The 21,051-nt window shown below is 41.3% G+C and overlaps 1 protein-coding gene across 1 annotated transcript in view; it reads left to right on the top strand.

Moving 5' to 3' along the window:
* Positions 1-21,051, top strand: part of col5a3a (collagen, type V, alpha 3a) — a 180,503-nt gene that overhangs the window by 42,662 nt on the left and 116,790 nt on the right. Inside the window, exons 2-4 of the mRNA XM_063015234.1 lie at positions 5,586-5,753; positions 6,495-6,702; positions 6,980-7,142. Coding sequence (XP_062871304.1) covers positions 5,586-5,753; positions 6,495-6,702; positions 6,980-7,142 — 539 coding nt within the window. The remainder of the gene's footprint in view (positions 1-5,585; positions 5,754-6,494; positions 6,703-6,979; positions 7,143-21,051) is intronic.

Below are 21,051 nucleotides of genomic sequence, written 5' to 3'. Positions count from 1 at the left end.
TTACAGAATTCTAAAAACATGCCTGTCTGGACCTTCAGTGGTGGTCCCACTGCTCAAATAGGTATAAAGGCCAGTAAAGCTCTTCTCTCCGAACAGGCTTTAGACAAGAGTAAACATCAGACGAGCCAGAGAGGATGCGAGTCGGGGCGGAGGGCAGCGGATAAGTCTCTCATTGAATACAACCACAGACAGGTGCCAGGTGTGGCTTAACTATCATCAGGCTAGACTCTGCCATAACTCTATCCTATAATGATAGTCACAGTAGGCACCTGCAGAACTGATCTGAACCCAGCTGCTGTTTTCACATCGCACAGAATCAGAGGCACTCGCAGGTCTAACAGCAGCCTGGGGGAAGTACAGTCTACAATGGTTTCAAACAGTGGGCTGCTAACTAATTTTTACCTTACACAAAATACAATCCATCACAACACACACACACTTAGGGCAATTTTTAGTAGCTCCAATTGGCATGACTGCATGGCTTTGGACTTGTGGGAGGAAACCTGAGCACCCGGAGGAAACCCATGGGGACATAAGGAGAATATGCACTTTCTCCTCTGGGGAATCGAAACTTTCTTGCTGAGGGGCACCAGTGCTACCCAATATGACATGGGTTTGGGGTAGTTTGAGGGAGTCCCCTTTCTGTTTTCCAACTGTGGTTCTGTGCACAAAGCAAGGTGTATGAAGACAGGATTTGATCAATTCCATTCAACAATCCATGATACAATTAATATTTGAACTTTATAGTACACAGCAGGTATCCATTGACCAGAATTCTTCATCACCTCTGACTACTGTGTTGTTTGTCTTGCTTTTTATTACATTTATCCAAAGCGACTTACAATTATGACTGAATATAATTTGAGCAACTGGGGCTAAGGACCTTGCTTAAGGGTTTAACATTGGCAGCTTGGCAATGATGGGGCTTAAACTGCCAACCTTCTAATTTACTAGTCCGGCACCTTAACCACTGATCTACCACTGCCTTAACTGTTGCAAAAAATAAAAGACATCATGATTTCATGATTTAATTTAATTATAGCTGACTTTTTTGAGCTCATGGGTGCAGTCCTATTTATGTAGAGACATAGAAGTCACTAACTAATAAGGAATTAAGAGGCCATGCCAAAAAGAACAGATGCAGGAATTACGGACATGCCAAGATTGCAATGAAATTTGTTGTTCTTGCCAGTGTCTGTAAACCCTTTACTTCAGCTGTAGATAATTTTTTTTTTTTTTAAATAATAACAATAATAATAATCATTATTATAATAATAACAATAATAGTAATTATAATAAATTAATAATTTTTTAAAGTTTACAAATAACAGTAAAATAAAAATTCTGAAATTAAAACAGAATAAAATATTTAGAATAAAATAGAATAAAACATTTAAAAACAGTTAAACCAAATAAAAGAAACATTTTAAAAGTGCAGGTGCACGTGTTATAAAGGAATCAAAAGCTAACATAAACAGCTGGGTCTCGACCCCTCTCTTATATATGCCGGGATTCATCCAGAGCCCTCAGGTCATCAGGAAGGGAGTTCCAAAGATTAGGGTAATAATAAGGGACAGTAAAAAGACCCCTTTTCCACTTCTATGCCGATTGACCGGTACAGCCAGCGTGTTCCTGTGGGCTGATCTGAGGGCTCTGGACTGGACATACCTAATAAACATGACACTGAAGTACTGTGGAGTGAGACAATGAAGGCATTCATTGTAATCAATGTAATAAAATATAGAGGCTTGCAGTCCAACAGGTATATATATATATATATACAGTATATATACATACAGTGGGGAAAATAAGTATTTGATCCCCTGCTGATTTTGTAAGTTTACCCCCTTACAAAGACTTGAACAGTCTATAATTTTTATTAAAGGTTTATTTTAACAGAGAGAGACAGAATATCAACAAAAAATCCAGAAAAAAACCAATTAATTTGTATTTAATTAAGGGAAATAAGTATTTGATCCCCTACAACCAGCAAGAATTCTGACCCCCACAGACCGGTTATGTGCACAAAAGGCACACAAATTAGTCCTGTCCCTGTATAAAAGACTCCTGTAACAGAATCAGTTTCTTCCATTCAAATCTTTCGACCACCATGGGCAAGACCAAAGAGCTATCAAAGGACGTCAGGGACAAGATTGTAGACCTGCACAAGGCTGGAATGGGCTACAAGACCATCAGCAAGAAGCTTGGTGAGAAAGAGACCACTGTTGGTGCGATAATTCGAAAATGGAAGAAATACAAGATCACAGTCAATCACCCTCACTCTGGAGCTCCATGCAAGATCTCACCTGGTGGGATAAGAATGATTCTGAGAAAGGTGAGGTCAGTCCAGAATTACACGGGAGGAGCTTGTCAATGATCTCAAGGGAGCTGGGAGCACAGTCACCAAGAAAACCATTAGTAACACACTTCGCCGTAATGGATTGAGATCCTGCAGTGCCTGCAAAGTCCCTCTGCTCAAGAAGGCTCATGTACAGGCCCGTCTGAAGTTTGCCAATGAACACCTGAATGATTCAGAGAAAGCTTGGGAGAATGTGATATGGTCAGATGAGACCATCTTGGCATCAACTCCACTCGCCGTGTTTGGAGGCAGAGAAATGCCCAGTGGGGCTGGTGTTCTTGGGGTCTTATCCAGCATTTCTCTGCTCCCAGCTCCCTTGAGATCATTGACAAGCTCCTCCCGTGTAATTCTGGGCACCTTTCTCAGAATCATTCTTACCCCACCAGGTGAGATCTTGCATGGAGCTCTGGTGGTCTTGTAGCCCATTCCAGCCTTGTGCAGGTCTACAATCTTGTCCCTGACGTCCTTTGATAGCTCTTTGGTCTTGCCCATGGTGGTCGAGAGATTTGAACAGAAGAAACTGATTCTGTGACAGGAGTCTTTTATACAGGGACAGGACTAATTTGTGTGCCTCATGAGCACATAACCGGTCTGTGGGGGTCAGAATTCTTGCTGGTTGGTAGGGGATCAAATACTTATTTCCCTTAATTAAATACAAATTAATTTATCACTTTTATTTAATGTTTTTTTTCTGGATTTTTTGTTGATATTCTGCCTCTCTTTGTTAAAATAAACCTTCCATAAAAATTATAGACTGTTCAAGTCTTTGTAAGGGGGTGAACTTACAAAATCAGCAGGGGATCAAACACTTATTTTCCTCACTGTATATATATATATATATATATATATATATATATATATATATATATATATATATATATATATATATATACAGTATATATACAGTGTATCACAAAAGTGAGTACACCCCTCACATTTCTGCAAATATTTCATTATATCTTTTCATGGGACAACACTATAGACATGAAACTTGGATATAACTTAGAGTAGTCAGTGTACAGCTTGTATAGCAGTGTAGATTTACTGTCTTCTGAAAATAACTCAACACACAGCCATTAATGTCTAAATGGCTGGCAACATAAGTGAGTACACCCCACAGTGAACATGTCCAAATTGTGCCCAAATGTGTCGTTGTCACTGGTGTCATGTGTCAAGGTCCCAGGTGTAAATGGGGAGCAGGGCTGTTAAATTTGGTGTTTTGGGTACAATTCTCTCATACTGGCCACTGGATATTCAACATGGCACCTCATGGCAAAGAGCTCTCTGAAGATGTGAGAAATAGAATTGTTGCTCTCCACAAAGATGGCCTGGGCTATAAGAAGATTGCAAACACCCTGAAACTGAGCTACAGCATGGTGGCCAAGGTCATACAGCAGTTTTCCAGGACAGGTTCCACTCGGAACAGGCTTCGCCAGGGTCGACCAAAGAAGTTGAGTCCACGTGTTCGGCGTCATATCCAGAGGTTGGTTTTAAAAAATAGACACATGAGTGCTGCCAGCATTGCTGCAGAGGTTGAAGACGTGGGAGGTCAGCCTGTCAGTGCTCAGACCATACGCCGCACACTGCATCAACTCGGTCTGCATGGTCGTCATCCCAGAAGGAAGCTGACGCACAAGAAAGCCCGCAAACAGTTTGCTGAAGACAAGCAGTCCAAGAACATGGATTACTGGAATGCCCTGTGGTCTGACGAGAACAAGATAAACTTGTTTGGCTCAGATGGTGTCCAGCATGTGTGGCGGCGCCGTGGTGAGAAGTACCAAGACAACTGTATCTTGCCTACAGTCAAGCATGGTGGTGGTAGCATCATGGTCTTGGGCTGCATGAGTGTTGCTGGCACTGGGGAGCTGCGGTTCATTTACATTTACATTTACATTTTCAGCATTTAGCAGACGCTTTTATCCAAAGCGACTTACACAATGGGGAAATGGTTCATTGAGGGAAACATGAATTCCAACATGTACTGTGACATTCTGAAACAGAGCATGATCCCCTCCCTTCGAAAACACAACCTCCAAGATGACAACTGCCTTGCTGAGGAAGCTGAAGGTAAAGGTGATGGACTAAACCCAATTGAGCACCTGTGGCGCATCCTCAAGTGGAAGGTGGAGGAGTTCAAGGTGTCTAACATCCACCAGCTCCGTGATGTCATCATGGAGGAGTGGAAGAGGATTCCAGTAGCAACCTGTGCAGCTCTGGTGAATTCCATGCCCAGGAGGGTTAAGGCAGTGCTGGATAATAATGGTGGTCACACAAAATATTGACACTTTGGGCACAATTTGGACATGTTCACTGTGGGGTGTACTCACTTATGTTGCCAGCCATTTAGACATTAATGGCTGTGTGTTGAGTTATTTTCAGAAGACAGTAAATCTACACTGCTATACAAGTTGTACACTGACTACTCTAAGTTATATCCAAGTTTTATTTCTATAGTGTTGTCCCATGAAAAGATATAATGAAATATTTGCAGAAATGTGAGGGGTGTACTCACTTTTGTGATACACTGTATATATAAATGCATACTTTTTTAGCCTGCTTTCCTCCAGTTCTTTAATGATCAGGACCCCCACAGAGCAGGTATTATTTAGGTGGTGTGGTGTGTTAGTGTGTGTTGTTCTGGTATGAGTGGATCAGACACAGCAGCGCTGCCGGAGTTGTGGTACTGTGGGGGTCCTGACCATTGACAAACTGGGTGAAAGCAGCCTAAAACAGTATGTAGAGAAACAGATGGACTACAGTCAGTAATTGTAGAACTACAAAGTGCTTCTATATAGTAAGTGGTGCTGAGAAAATGGACAGTGAGTGTAGACACAAGGATAATGTTATGGCTGATTGGTGTATATACCTATATACACACATTTGTTTATATATTTATTTCTATATATGTTAATATACTCTGCGTAATGACAATAAGGTTGAATCTTATCTAATCTATATTGTTTATAAGATTCTTCTTCTTCTTCTTCTTCTTCTTCTTCTTCTTCTTCTTTTCTTCTTGTTCAACTACTTGAGGCCAATAATTTCCCTTAGTATAAATAAAGTATCTGTCTGTCTGTGTCTCTGTCTGCCTGTCTCTCTGTCTGTCTGTCTGTCTCTATATCTGTCTGTCTGTCTCTGTCCATCTATTTATGGAATACAGTAGTGAGGTGTTTGCTGGTATGTATAAAGCCCTGACATGTCTTCCATCTGTTCTTGGTGTATTCAGCTAACCTGATCGATGTTCTACATTCACTGGAGCTGTCTGCTCGGATGGAGGGCGTGTCCCTAGCCACGGGACTGTGCAAGACTAGAAAGGGATTGGAGGGCGCAGACATGGCATTTAGGATAGACAAAAAGATTCAGCTCAGTGCACCGACCAAGCAGCTTTTCCCAGGTACGTCCCCACTACACAGTGTGTTTGTTGTGCTGATTTAAAATGTATTATTATTTACACTATTTGGTCAAAAGTATTTGGACACATCTCCTAATGAGTTCTGGTGTTTTGTTACATAAATCAATTGTGTGCTTCCAACAGGGCCTTCCCCAAACTGTTCTAACAAAGCTTGAAGCATACAGTTGTTTCAGATGTCTTGGTATGCACAAGATTTAAGATTTTACTGTATCACAAGTAAAGAGCAGAGGCCACCCACCGAAAAACAGCCCAATAGCATTATGCATCCACCACCAAATTTTACAGTTGGCACGTTCTTCTGGTATTCACCATACCCAGACTTGTCCATCAGACTGCCAGAGAAAGAAGCATGATTTGTCACTCCACAGAACACTGATCCGTTCACTGATTGGCAGAGTCAGCAGGGCATTGGTGACTTTTATACACTATGCACCTCAGTACTCTGTAAACCCACTCTGTAACTGTACATGGTCTGTCTCTTCATAGCTGAGTTGCTATGGTTCTTTAATGTTGCTAATTTTTAATAATACCACTCACAGCTGATCATGGAATATCTAGGAGGAAAGAAATTTCACAAACTGACGTTGCAAAAGTGCCATCCTATTACAGTACAATGCTTGAATTCAGTGAGCTCTTTAATAAATGTTTGTAAATGCTTAAGGGGTGTGTCCGAATACTTTTATTTTATATGCTTGAATGATAAATAAGAATTTGATTATGCAGAATCCGCTTTCCCTGGGAACTTCTCCCTGATGGCCACGGTGCGAGCGAAGAAGAACACTCAGTTCTTTTTGCTGTCCGTGTACGATGAGCAGGGAGTACAGCAGCTGGGCCTGGAGCTGGGCAGATCACCCGCCTTTCTCTATAAGGACCACAGGGGGCAGCCGTCATCTGACCTTGTCTTCAAGAAGGTCAATCTGGCTGATGGAAAGTGAGTACTCCTGCATACTATAAAGCTACAGATTTCTAGTTAGTTCTTAGTGGGGTGCAACAGGATCTAAATGGGGTGCAGCAAGTTCTGAGAAGGGTGCAGCAAATTCTGAGTAAAGTGAATCTAGATCTGAGTGGGGTGCAGCAAGATCTAAATGGGGTTCATTAGGTGCTAAGTTGGGGGCAGCATGTTTCACTGGGGTGCAGCACTAATCTGACTGAATGGTGCTGTTGTATGTTATTTCTTCACATTAAATAACTGCCTTTTTCTTGACCAGGTGGCACAGGATAGCCTACAGCATCAAGGGCAAGTCGGTCACTCTGTACCTGGACTGTAAAAAGGTGGAGACTGTGGATCTGCAGCGTGGGGATGATCCTGTGGTCCGTACAGGTGGAGTCACCATCTTTGGGAGGAGACTGTTGGATGAGGAAGTGTTTGAGGTAAAAGAGGGGTGAAACAGGGGTGGTTTCAGGGCACAGTGGTGATTCCTGTAGGATAAAGCAGTTATAAAAGATGAATGAATGAATGATATTTGTGTGGTTTAGCTAAACCATGACACTTAGAAAATCATAATAGTTGAAATAAACATTGTATATTAATCCAACTGATTACTAGAGAGTAGATTAGATCAGATTCTAACTTGATGTATCCGATTTAGTCATATATTCAGATGTATGAACAACAAAAAAGGCACTATCCTTTTAAATACTGGACTACCCATCTCACAGATAGTGACTGGAAGTGGGAATGGAACCTGGTTCCTCATGCTGCACCCTTCTACCTTTTTCTCTAGCTTGTCCCAGCAAGCCTCAATAGCTTATGTTTAAAATAGTAACATTTATGGGATTTATACACTTGCGAAAACCCCTATAACACTTTGCATTCAATGGAAGACAGGTCTGAGCTGCAGGCAGGGTAGTCTAGCATTTGTACTCTTTTACTACAAAGCACACTTTGTAGTACACTTTTAACACACGTAAAATGTGGCTTGGCATTGCCGTTCTAAAATAAGCAGGGATTTCTTTAAAAAAGACATTGTTTAGATGAAAACATATGTTGCTCCAAAATCTCTATGCACCCCTCAACATTAATGATGCCTCCATTTACCCATGTCAGGCGCTGACACCCCCCCCGTTCCATAATAGATGCTAGCTTTTAGACTTTGCATTGACCACAATTGTATGGTCCTTTTTTTTTTGGTTCAGAAAACCCAATGTCCATTATTTCCAAAAACAATTTATAGGGTGGACATGAGAACACGGCTTTCCACTATTTATTAGCCCGGGAAAATACTGGCATTTCTGGACGTTGTTGATATATGCTTTCCGTTTTGCATGATCGTGACTTACCTTGCGATTTTTAGATGCAGCAACTGTATGTAATTAAGAATTCAAATACATTTAGAATTATTCTGAAGAAATAACTGCCACCCTGGTTAATCAATCAGCCAGTTCACCAAATTGAATTGGTAAGCCACTTTATGCAATTGGACATGCTTCATATTAGCCAGCCTTGTGGTGAACCCTTCATCAAGTCAAGCAGTCATCTTAAAGTTTCTATAGGAACACTAACAGCTTCTTTGGAATTTTTTACATTGTGGTATAATGTGTTAAAACCTAGCAGTGTGACAACTGGAAAGAGGGCAGTTTTGTTTTATAGATATACAAATACTATTAAGAGCATTGTTAGCTAAGCAGTTAAGGTATTGGACTGTTAGTCCAAGTTGCGACTGTTGGGCCTCTGAGCAAAGCCCTAGCTATTTTTAGAGCCTGACAGGTAAAATATAACTAAAATGCCTTGTTTATATTTAGTTTCCAAGAATTTCTAGTTCTGCCAATAATAATGACACATGTTTTTGAATTTTTTAATAATGAATTTTCTTTGGTTGTTTTCTCATATTGTGGTAAATTTTGCATTCAAATAACTTATATTGTCACATCACAAGCTTTGGCATTATACTGCCTGTTGCATCAAGTTCTGAGAGGGATACAGCAAGTTGTGTGACCAGTCTGCTCTTTAGTGCACGTTGGCCACTAGGCGGATGTAAAATTGCGTGATCGTAGGGGTCAGAATGAGGAAAAAAACCCAAGGCGATAAGGTAAGGGGCAAAGTGCAGAGTGAGTTTATTAAGTCCATCTAGTTCTCCAATAAGGTGATTACTATTAACAACTAATTACTGTACAAAATTTATACATGGCTCATACACTGATCAGGCATAACATTATGACCACCTTCCTAATATTGTGTTGGTCCCCCTTTTGCTACCAAAACAGCCCTGCAACTGTGATGCACTGTCTATTCTGACACCTTTCTATCAGAACCAGCATTAACTTCTTCAGCAATTTGAGCTACAGTAGCTCGTCTGTTGGATCAGACTACACGGGCCAGCCTTCGCTCTCCACGTGCATCAATAAACCTTAGCCACCCATGACCCTGTCACCGGTTTACCTCTGTTCCTTCCTTGGACCACTTTTGATAGATACTGACCCCTGCAGACTGCTCTGACCCAGTCGTCTAGTCATCACGCTTTGGCCCTCATCAAACTCGCTCAAATCCTTACACTTGTCAATTTTTCCTGTTTCTAACACATTAAATTTGAGGATAAAATGTTCACTTGCTGCCTAATATATCCCACCTACTAACAGGTGGCGTGATGAAGAGCTACTCAGTGTTATTCACTTCACCTGTCAGTGGTCATAATGTTATGCCTGGTTGGTGTAGCAGCCTGAACTAAGTAGATAAATAACAAGTCAAAAATAACAACAAGTCTATATACTAGGAATGAGTCAGACCCTGAACAAATGACTCTGATTCATACAGGCCAGCTGTTTGTCTCTGAATCAGTCTCTCGCTTTCTCGCTTGCTCTGATCCACCACTTACCTCAACTTGCATCATGCAGCTGTGCATGTAGTTCTGAGGGGGATGCGACTGTTGGGCCCTTGAGCAAGGCCCTTAACCCTCAATTTCTTGCCTTGTATTTGGTCACAACTACTAAACTTGCACAACAGTTACAATGGCTAATTCATTTCAGTGATGCTGTTGTGCTAGTGGTGAAGATTAATGTCAGCTCTTAGAGTTTGGAAGTAGTCCCAATTTGTGGTCTTCTAATAGTTCCATACACAGAAGTATGAGTGCAATAATGACATCTGATGTATAGCAACAATTTGGTTACAGCTACCTACAAAAACCTTGCAACCTTTGCGAGCATTATGATTAAGGCCCTACCTAATTCAAAACCTTGAAAATCGCGCCACGATCCGTGAAATGAGCCATCTCCCATGTAACGTGCAATTAGCATTGAAATTCATAAAGTAAGGTTTGTGTTTAGCCATTTAACATTTTTCATTCGCGTAGTCTTCGTGTCTCACTTTTACTGGATATTTTGCACTATGAGGCGGTTCTAGCAATCCTACGGCAATTCAGTTAGCAATCGGTTAGTCTAAATGTCCAAGATGTCAAAGTCTTAAGCAGCTAAAAACATGACTTGGGTGGGGGGGTAAATAACACTCAATAATTACACTCAATTTATGAGTGTTATTTAATGACTGCCGTGGGTCGGCACGGTGGCTAAGTGGGTAACACTGTTGCCTCGCGGCAAGAAGGTCCTGGGTCAGAGTCCTTTTTGTGCGGAGTTTGCATGTTCTCCCTGTGTCTGTGTGGGTGTCTCTGGGAGCTCTGGTTTCCTCCCACAGTCCGAAAACATGCAGCCAGGCTAATTGGAGACACTGAATTGTCCAATAGTCCCAAGCCCGGATAAATGGGGAGGGTTGTGTCAGGAAGGGCATCCGGCGTAAAAACTGTGCCAAATCAATAATGCGGATCACGATCCGCCGGCGACCGCTAACGGGAGCAGCCGAGGAAATAGATTTAATGACTGCCGTGAAATTGTGGTATTTTCTATAAAAATTCATGAAATCTGTGATCTGAAACAAGGTCCCTGAAATTAAGCAGTTTTTCCGTGAATGTAGTCAGGCCCTAGTTATGAGTCTTAGTGTGTATAAAAGGTGTTGATTTGTTGTACCTCTTCAGATGGTGACCAGCTGCAGACGCTGTTCGGGCTTGTCCAGGCTCCGTTGTTTCCGCTGATGGACTTGTGTTTTCACTGTGTCATGAGGCTGTTTGTTGATATTTCTGCTGTGGATTATGTGTGAGAATGTCGGAGCCCTGCAGACCGAACCGTCTTTCAAGAGTCTGATTCGGTGCAGGACAAACAAAATTGTTTTAAAAGGACAGAAAGATTAAAGACTAGGGGACATTTAAAGACTTAAGTGAGTTGAAATCCTCTTGGCATCAGTCACGTTACTGGAACTGGGATGGCTGGAGGCACTGAGAGATATATTCCTGTCCTTTATGTTTATCTTCTCTGCAGTTTATTCTGGGATCTCCGGGTCTCTGTTGTATTCACATGGCTGGTGAAAGGTCACATATTCTCGGAGCTTGACATTTATCACAGGATCTTTTAAATCTCTGGATAAATTGACAGTGTATAATTTGGGACCTTTAAATTGTCAGGTCATGAGGAAAATATTTTGGTGTGTATATGTGTGTGTGGGAGTGGGATTGCTTTGATATGTGAATTAGCCAAGTTTAATGTTAGCCTGAAACCATATAAAAAAACAAAATCACATCATTCATCTGACCCTCAGGACTGAGGTGATCAACCTTTAGAAAGACGTTCTTGGTGTCACAGCTTGAAGGTTTGCCGTCCTTTCAGTTGCTAATTTCGCCTGCTAATAATTCATGTGAGCTTTAATATGCTAGCAGCATTATGCAAATCATTCTCTAATAGGTGTTATTAATTGCATGCTATTTGTGGTTGCAGTAATAGGTGCACATTCCAGCCTTTTATCTTCTGAACCAGATGTTTTGGTGTGTATCACACCTCCACTGCAATACCCAGGGGAGTTGGTGGGTAGCACTGTCACCTTTCAGCAAGAAGGTCCTGGGTTTGATCCCCAGGTGAGTAGTCCGGGTCCTTTCTGTGTGGAGTTTTCATGTTCTCACCATGTCTGAGTGGGTTTCCTCTGGGAACTCCAGTTTCCTCCCACAGTCCAAATACATGCAAGTGAGGTAAATTGGAGATACAAAATAGTCCATGACTGTGTTTGACATTAAAGACTTGAACTGATGAACCTTGTGTAACCAGTAACTATCTGTACTGTTATGACAAAAGTGTGTAAAACATGACCTAATAAATAAATAAATCTGCTGGAGTATCCACTAGATAGGACTAATAACTGTCCTGGTATAAGGACATTATCAGGCCAAAAGTATGTGGACACCTTATTTTAATCTACAACTGTTGGCATTTATATAGAGCACCCAGCAGCTATAACACCCTCTGCTCTTCTGAAAATTATTTCTACAGTGTATCACAAAAGTGAGTACACCCCTCACATTTCTGCAGATATTTAAGTATATCTTTTCATGGGACAACACTGACAAAATGACACTTTGACACAATGAAAAGTAGTCTGTGTGCAGCTTATATAACAGTGTAAATTTATTCTTCCCTCAAAATAACTCAATATACAGCCATTAATGTCTAAACCACCGGCAACAAAAGTGAGTACACCCCTAAGAGACTACACCCCTAAATGTCCAAATTGAGCACTGCTTGTCATTTTCCCTCCAAAATGTCATGTGATTTGTTAGTGTTACTAGGTCTCAGGTGTGCATAGGGAGCAGGTGTGTTCAATTTAGTAGTACAGCTCTCACACTCTCTCATACTGGTCACTGAAAGTTCCAACATGGCACCTCATGGCAAAGAACTCTCTGAGGATCTTAAAAGACGAATTGTTGCGCTACATGAAGATGGCCAAGGCTACAAGAAGATTGCCAACACCCTGAAACTGAGCTGCAGCACAGTGGCCAAGATCATCCAGCGTTTTAAAAGAGGAGGGTCCACTCAGAACAGACCTCGCGTTGGTCGTCCAAAGAAGCTGAGTGCACGTGCTCAGCGTCACATCCAACTGCTGTCTTTGAAAGATAGGCGCAGGAGTGCTGTCAGCATTGCTGCAGAGATTGAAAAGGTGGGGGGTCAGCCTGTCAGTGCTCAGACCATACGCTGCACACTACATCAAATTGGTCTGCATGGCTGTCAACCCAGAAGGAAGCCTCTTCTGAAGTCTCTACACAAGAAAGCCCGCAAACAGTTTGCTGAAGACATGTCAACAAAGGACATGGATTACTGGAACCATGTCCTATGGTCTGATGAGACCAAGATTAATTTGTTTGGTTCAGATGGTCTCAAGCATGTGTGGCGGCAATCAGGTGAGGAGTACAAAGATAAGTGTGTCATGCCTACAGTCAAGCATGGTGGTGGGAATGCCATGGTCTGGGGCTGCATGAGTGCAGCAGGTGTTGGGGAGTTACATTTCATTGAGGGACACATGAACTCCAATATGTACTGTGAAATACTGAAGCAGAGCATGATCCCCTCCCTCCGGAAACTATGTCGCAGGGCAGTGTTCCAGCATGATAATGACCCCAAACACACCTCTAAGACGACCACTGCTTTATTGAAGAGGCTGAGGGTAAAGGTGATGGACTGGCCAAGCATGTCTCCAGACCTAAACCCAATAGAACATCTTTGGGGCATCCTCAAGAGGAAGGTGGAGGAGCGCAAAGTCTCGAATATCCGCCAGCTCCGTGATGTCGTCATGGAGGAGTGGAAAAGCATTCCAGTGGCAACCTGTGAAGCTCTGGTAAACTCCATGCCCAGGAAAGTTAAGGCAGTTCTGGGAAATAATGGTGGCCACACAAAATATTGACACTTCAGGAACTTTCACTAAGGGGTGTACTCACTTTTGTTGCCGGTGGTTTAGACATTAATGGCTGTATATTGAGTTATTTTGAGGGAAGAATAAATTTACACTGCACACAGACTACTTTTCATAGTGTCAAAGTGTCATTTTGTCAGTGTTGTCCCATGAAAAGATAAAAAAAAATATCTGCAGAAATGTGAGGGGTGTACTCACTTTTGTGATACACTGTATATATTTTTTAATTTGTTCATATATTTTGCATTTTCCCCCCAATTTTCCTCCCAATCTAGTCATATCCTATCACCCTATTGCATTATGCTTCCTCTTTACTGGTGTTGACCTCCACTCCAAGAGCCGTGACTAACACATGCCCCTCCGACACGTGTGCGGTAGTCGACTGCATCTTTTCACTCGCACGAGGCGAGTGTGTGGGTTTCCTCCGGGAGCTTCGGTTTCCTCCCACAGTCCAAAGACATGCAGTCAGGTTAATTGGAGACACTAAATTTTCATCTAGGTGAATGGGTGTGTGCATGAGTGTGTGTGTGTCTGCCCTGCGCTGGACTGGCGCCCCGTCCAGGGTGTTACTGTGTGCCTTGTGCCCATTGAAAAGATGGGATAGGCTCCAGCCCTTGAATAAGCGGTTAAGAAAGTGAGTGAGTGGTACATCTGTGGTAGTAAAACATTTTTACATTTTATTCTTGAACAAACTGAACAATATCTACCATGTTTAAAAGATAATTTATAAAGCAGTGGTAGCTAGTAGTAAAGGTACAAGATTAGTAAACAGAAGATTACTGGTTCAAGTCTCCAAGGTTGGGCCCTTATCTCAAGTGATTAATATTGTGAGTGAAGTTTAAGAGCATCTGCAAATTCCATAAATAAAAAAAGGATTCTGTCCTTATTTACTATGAGGTTAAGTGTGGGAGAAGTGATGGCTCATTTTTCTCAATAAAGATGATTTTTATCTTCATTCCCTCTACTCTGCCTCCTGCTTCTCGATTATCTCGATTTTGGGTTATTTCTCAGGCCCCAGTGCTCCGAAGGAAGCTTGTTGTTCAGATTCCCCAGCGTGGGAGTATGGCCCAGAAGACCGTGGTCAGGGCTGAGGCTCGATTGCTTCCAGATTTACCACAAGATACGAATGACCTAGAGATGTTAAACTTCACTTCGCATCTCACACAATGGGTCTAAATTAAATACGTCTGTTGTGTGAAGTTGGTTGATATGGTTTGTGAGTTTACTGCTGTTGATGGAGGGCACAGTGGTGCTGTGGGTAGCGCTGTCACCTCAAAGCAAGGATGGAGTTCTCTGTGGGTTTGCATGGGTTTCCTCTGGGGTGCTCTGGTTTCCTCCCACGGTCCAAAGATGGACCTTTCACCTGATGAATCAGACCCACATGATCCTGACCAGGAAAAAGCAATGAGTGAATATTGAAGATGAAAAATTGAAGACATGCAACTAATATCTCAGAGTTCTGTGGATTAAGTGAGTCATCAGACGAATGGAAAAGGAGTGTTCTCTAGGGAGGAGGTCAGATCCTCGTTCCTGGTTAAGAGGGGTATGATTCATTTAATGGGAAATGCTGAGCCATGACAGTCAGTGTAGACAAATCAGAGGTACATGGACAACCAGTGTTGCTCAATACTGGTCTGACCTAGAGAGGAACCATGTTTGGCTCTCTTTCAGTACCAATTGTTGGAAAATACATGTATTCAGAGAAATCTGTCATTCTGTCTTTATTATTTGGGGAGAGGTCAGCTCCCCAAAAATCATTGTGGGAGCAAGATAAACAGAGTCTGGCAAATGTAGATGAGTTGTTTCACTGCTTGACAGACAGAATGATGTCATTTTTACATTAATGCATTAAAAAAGGCCAATTTTCAATTTTCAAACTATCCAGATGTTACAGTTCCCTTAAAATAAACCCATACAAAGTCATTGTTAATAATCCTTTTTTAAAGCAAAACCATTACCTAGTGTACTGAAACGCTGCTGGACACTCTGAGGCAATTATTGTAATCATGCCAATCGGGTAATTGTAACGCTTTATGGGCTATGACAGACAAGAGGGGTGAACACACACACAGATAGATGTATAACAAAATATGTTTAATAATAACAAAGACACAAAACAGGTTAGAACAAGACAAACGACCTATGCTAAATGCTAATGCTAATTAGCTAATCGAAACACAATGCTAATGCTAAACTAAACACACAAGAACAAAAGCAAACCTAACTCCTAAGCTAAATAAGAATAAACAGGAACTAACAAGAGCTAAACAGAGCTAAACAAGACTAAACAGAGCTAAACAAGACTAAACAGAGCTAAATAGAGCTAAACAAGACTAAACAGAGCTAAACAGCTAAATAGAGCTAAACAAGACTAAACAGAGCTAAACAGAGCTAAACAAGACTAAACAGAGCTAAATAGAGCTAAACAAGACTAAACAGAGCTAAACAAGACTAAACAGAGCTAAAAAGACTAAACAGAGCTAAAAGGAGCTAAACAAGACTAAACAGAGCTAAACAGGACTTAAAAACAAAGTTTAAGGCAAACTGAACAAACAGGGTAAACTGAGCAAACAGGACAAACTGAGCTAAGGCCAACAGGCTAAAGAGGCTAACAGACAAAGGCAATGCAAAGGCAAGGCAAAAGCAAACAACCGACGGACGGAATCTGTTTATTTGTTTGTTAGGATTTTAACGTCATGTTTTACACTTTGGTTACATTCATGACAGGAACGGTAGTTACTCATAACACAAGGTTCATCAATTCACAAGGTTATATCACACACAGTCATGGACAATTTTGTATCTCCAATTCACCTCAATTGCATGTTTTTGTACTGTGGGAGGAAACCGAAGCACCCGGAGGAAACCCACACAGACACGGGGAGAACATTCAAACGTCACACAGAAAGGACCCGGTCCACCCCACCTGGGGATCGAACCCAGGACCTTCTTGCTGTGAGGCGACAGTGCTACCCACTTATACACCATGCCGCCTACGGACAGAATTAAAAGCAAAGTATCGCATCGCAAACCAAACCGAAAAAATTACAGGCAAAATAGTCTCCAAAGACTGTCCCCCAGCTCCCCTCTTAAATAGCCTCAGATAAGGGGCAGCTGGGGCTAATTAGCAGAGGGGACCAATCTGGCTTCGTCAGGGGTGCCGTCAAAAATATTCTGACGTTACTGATATTATGAAATAAATTTAAAATACAAAAAAGTCAACTTATCATGAAAATGTACACCATTAGCCGCCTCAAACATCATAATTTGTCTCACACACCCCTTTCCCCATGCTACAACGTCAACGCGGGTTGCATGCGTTGCCTATAATGATGGGTCGTTCGTGAACGATCCGATTCTATTGAACGGCTCTTTAAAATGAACAAAAGGAACCGAATCGCGCCTCTGGGAGCCGCTATACAGTGGGGTCAAAAAGTATTTAGTCAGCCACTGATTGTGCAGGTTCTCCTACTTTTTTTTAAAGGATTCTCGTTCATTCTTCCCTTAACACGGATCAGTCATCCTGTCCCCTTTGCAGAAAAACAGCCCCAAAGCATGATGTTTCCACCCCCATGCTTCACAGTAGGTATGGTGTTCTTGGGTTCTTCTTCTTCCTCCAAACACGACGAGTTGAGTTTTTACCAAAAAGTTCCATTTTGGTTTCATCTGACCACATGATATTCTCCCAATCCTCTTCTGGATCATCCATATGCTCTCTGGCAAACTTCAGACGGGTCTGGACATGTACTGGCTTAAGCAGGGGGACACGCCTGGCACTGCAGGATTTGAGTCCCTCTCGGCGTAGTGTGTTACTGATGGTAGCCTTTGTTACTTTGGTCCCAGCTCTCTGCAGGTCATTTATCAGGTCCCTCCGTGTAGTTCTGGGATTTTTGCTCACCGTTCTCATGATCATTTTGACCCCACGGGATGAGATCTTGACCCCAAGGGAGATTATCAATGGTCTTGTATGTCTTCCATTTTCTTACAATTGCTCCCACAGTTGATTTATTCACACCAACCTGCTTGCCTATTGTAGATTCACTCTTCCCAGCCTGGTGCAGGTCTACAATTTTCTTCCTGGTGTCCTTCGACAGCTCTTTGGTCTTGGCCATGGTTGAGTTTGGAGTCTGACCTTTTGAGGCTGTGGACAGGTGTCTTTTATACAGATAACGATGTCAAACAGGTGCCATTAATACAGGTAACGAGTGGAGGACAGAAGAGCTTCTTAAAGAAGTTACAGGTCTGTGAGAGCCAGAAATCTTGCTTGTTTGTTATTGACCAAATACTTATTTTCCACCATAATTTACAAATAAATTCTTTAAAAGTCCTACAATGTGATTTCCTGGATTTCTTTTTCTCATTTTGTCTCTCTTAGTTGAAGTGTACCTATGATGAAAATTACAGACCTCTCTCATCTTTCTAAGTAGGAGAACTTGCACAATCAGTGGCTGACTAAATACTTTTTGACCCCACTGTATATATATATATATATATATATATATATATATATATATATATATATTTATATTTCTGTGCAGTTCTTATTGGCTGTAATTCAACCGTTCCGCTTCCATAAGTAGAGGGAATTAATCAGTCATAATAAGAGCTGTTTATTGTCGAAATTCAAATCACTTTCAGTATCGTTGAGAGAGCAAGCGACACACACACACACACACACACACACACACACACACAGAGAGAGAGCGAGAGCTCATTACCTCATTAATGTAAATATTATAATTTTTATTGTTATTATTTTTGCACTGTTTTTATTAATATTTAATTCTATTTTATATTTTTGCTCGAGTAACTGTTTTGTATATATTTGTTCTTTTTTATTGTTATTTGGCAATACGAATGTCATGCCAATAAAGCTTCTTTTGAGTGTGAGTATGAGAGCCATAACCGAGCTACAGAGAAACCATGCAGACAATGAGCAGTGCTAGTGGTATAATGACAAATAACTGAGAAATAAACTATAAACTTGTTTAATGATGTTAAATCTGATTGGTTCATGGCGCGTATGTTTTAAAGCAGAAACAAACAGGCTCATCTCTGCACAAGAGAGGATTTTTCTGAAGCTTAATGCAATGCAACCACAGTACTTCTCATCCCTGTAGTGTTTTTGTGTGTTAGCAGTCCGAGGGAGTGTAAGTTTTTTAATACATTTTAGACTGGGGTGACTCGAGATTTTGAATACTTTTAAAGGGCGCCGTGACTGAAAAAAGGTTGAGAAACACTGCTCTAAACAAACACTTTTCCACCATGTGCTCCTGGACAGGTGGGCGTGGCAGGTGAACAGGAGCTCCAGCAGGAGCACACAGAGGCTGGATCAGTGACAGTAATAAGTAGCCAAGTACTAATAATCAAGTAATCATAACAATGAGTGACACTGATGACTGCATAACAGTCTGTTATAATATATAGTATTATAGATCATATCATATACTGGCATAGATGAGTTGTTCTAGCTTTTAATATCAGTAGCCTTTTATCACACACCGCCTTTAATAGACACGCAGTTGTCCACCACATCTTTTCACCTGCCAGTCTCACAGGGTGCAGTACCTTAAATACCGGACAGTGGTAGCCTATTAGGTAGTGCTTTGGGCTATCAGTCGGAAGATTGTCGGTTCAAATCCAGCCTCTGCTATACAGCCACTGTTGGGTCCTTGAGCAGGGCTCTTAACCCTGTCTGCTCCAGGGATGCCTGCATAGGGTGACGGGACTGTAAATAATTAAACAATGTGTGTAATGATTATAGGAAATACACTATAGTTAGTGTGTTATTAGACTATACAGAATTGATTTACTTGAGGCAGCTGTAGCCTAGCTGTTAATGTACTGGACTAGTAATCAGAAGGTCACTTAACCCTCAATTGCTCAGACTGTATGCTGTTTCAGTACTGTAAGTCGCTTTGGATAAAGGCGTCTGTAAATGTAGATTCCTTGTCCAGACAGCAGAATGCACAGCCAACTGTGCCTGTTTGGGTGACCGGACAGGCCATTAGCACTTTCTGGGATTTAACCTTTAGTGCTTCAGATCTCAGCATCTCATGCATTAGACTGCTGCACAACACAAACACATTTTGTTTTATGCAGATTTATATTAAAATGTTAGTCAAGATAAGAATTTAAGGGGTTAATCATAACCACTAATAACAGTTAGGAGGCCAATCTTTAGTTTAATTACATAACAGATCTTATTACACCATAAAATGACTCTAATTAGCTGCTAATCTGAGCTCCCCAGTCTCATGGCTTTGCTTAGGCTTACAGCTTTGATGTTGCTCCCACCTCTCCTCTTTGAAACCAGTTCTCTCACACTTTTCTCCAGATGTACAGTATATTCAGTCTTCAGATCATGTTCGGCTTTTCTTCTTCCTGAATGATCTGGAAGTAGAAAACTAGAAACCAGTTCTAGGCTAGAGCTGCGTTTAGTTGCAGTGCTTAGTCTGCCAGTGCAGGGGTTGTTTTGCGCTGTAGCCTAGAAATTTATCTCGGTGTGCAGTTGCATTTTGGTTTATCTGCAGCCACAGCTAGTTCATGTGAGGATTAATTGTACACCTGTTTAAATGTTGTTAGCATGGAATCGTTCTGCTAGAATTGAAGCTTGATGAGTAAGAAAATGTAAAATATTAATGAACAATGAAAAATGATAACTGCGCATTGTAGCGCTTGTGTACATCTTGGTAGCTCAGCGCTTAAGGTACTGGACTAGTAATTATGGGGTTGCCGATTCAAGACCCACCACCAGTTAGCACTGTTGGGCCCCTGAGCAAGGACCTTAACCCTCAATTGCCTTGCATCGTATCATTGTATTCAGTGATAATTGTAAGTCACTTTGGTATATATATTATCCAATCAGCCATAACATTAAAACCACCTCCTTGTTTCTACACTCACTGTCCACTTTATCAGCTCCACTTACCATATAGAAGAAGTGTATATATACGTATATATGTATATAATTTAGTCTTATATTTTAAACATAAACAGTTATATACACATATATTACTTTTAAAATAAAATAAAATAAAGATTTAAAATAAAATCTTTTACTTCCAAGTATTCAGACCCTTTTTATGACACTCCAATGTGGACAGATGCATCCTATTAACTTAAATTATTCTTTGATTGTGATTATAACTCAACCTGGAGTCAACCTGTAGCAATTTGAATTGATTAGACAGTTTAGAAAGGCACATGACTACATTTATAAAAGCCCACAATTTACTCTGTGTTGTCAGGTTTAGAGCAATGAAATAACACCGTGTTCCCAGGGCCACATTGATCTTAATAATTTGTAAAAGGATAAAATTTTGAACCTTCCCAGGGTTGGTCTTCCAGCCAGCAAATTAGACATTCGACCATGAAGGGCCTTGGTTGCAGAAATAAGAAAGAACCCAATGGTCACTTCTAAAGAGCTTCAAAAGTCTTGTGCAGAGATGGGAGAACATGTTAGACAGACAATTCTCTGCAGCACTTCGTGGCAAGTGTCTAAATGTCCTTGAATCAGCTAAAGCCCAGACTTAAACCGCATCAACTATCAGTGGAGATACCTGA

Source organism: Trichomycterus rosablanca, chromosome 2 (assembly GCF_030014385.1).
Source record: "Trichomycterus rosablanca isolate fTriRos1 chromosome 2, fTriRos1.hap1, whole genome shotgun sequence".
NCBI classification, from domain to species: domain Eukaryota; kingdom Metazoa; phylum Chordata; class Actinopteri; order Siluriformes; family Trichomycteridae; genus Trichomycterus; species Trichomycterus rosablanca.
Note: the sequence above shows the minus strand (reverse complement) of the source record. Positions and strands in the feature narration are given on the sequence as shown.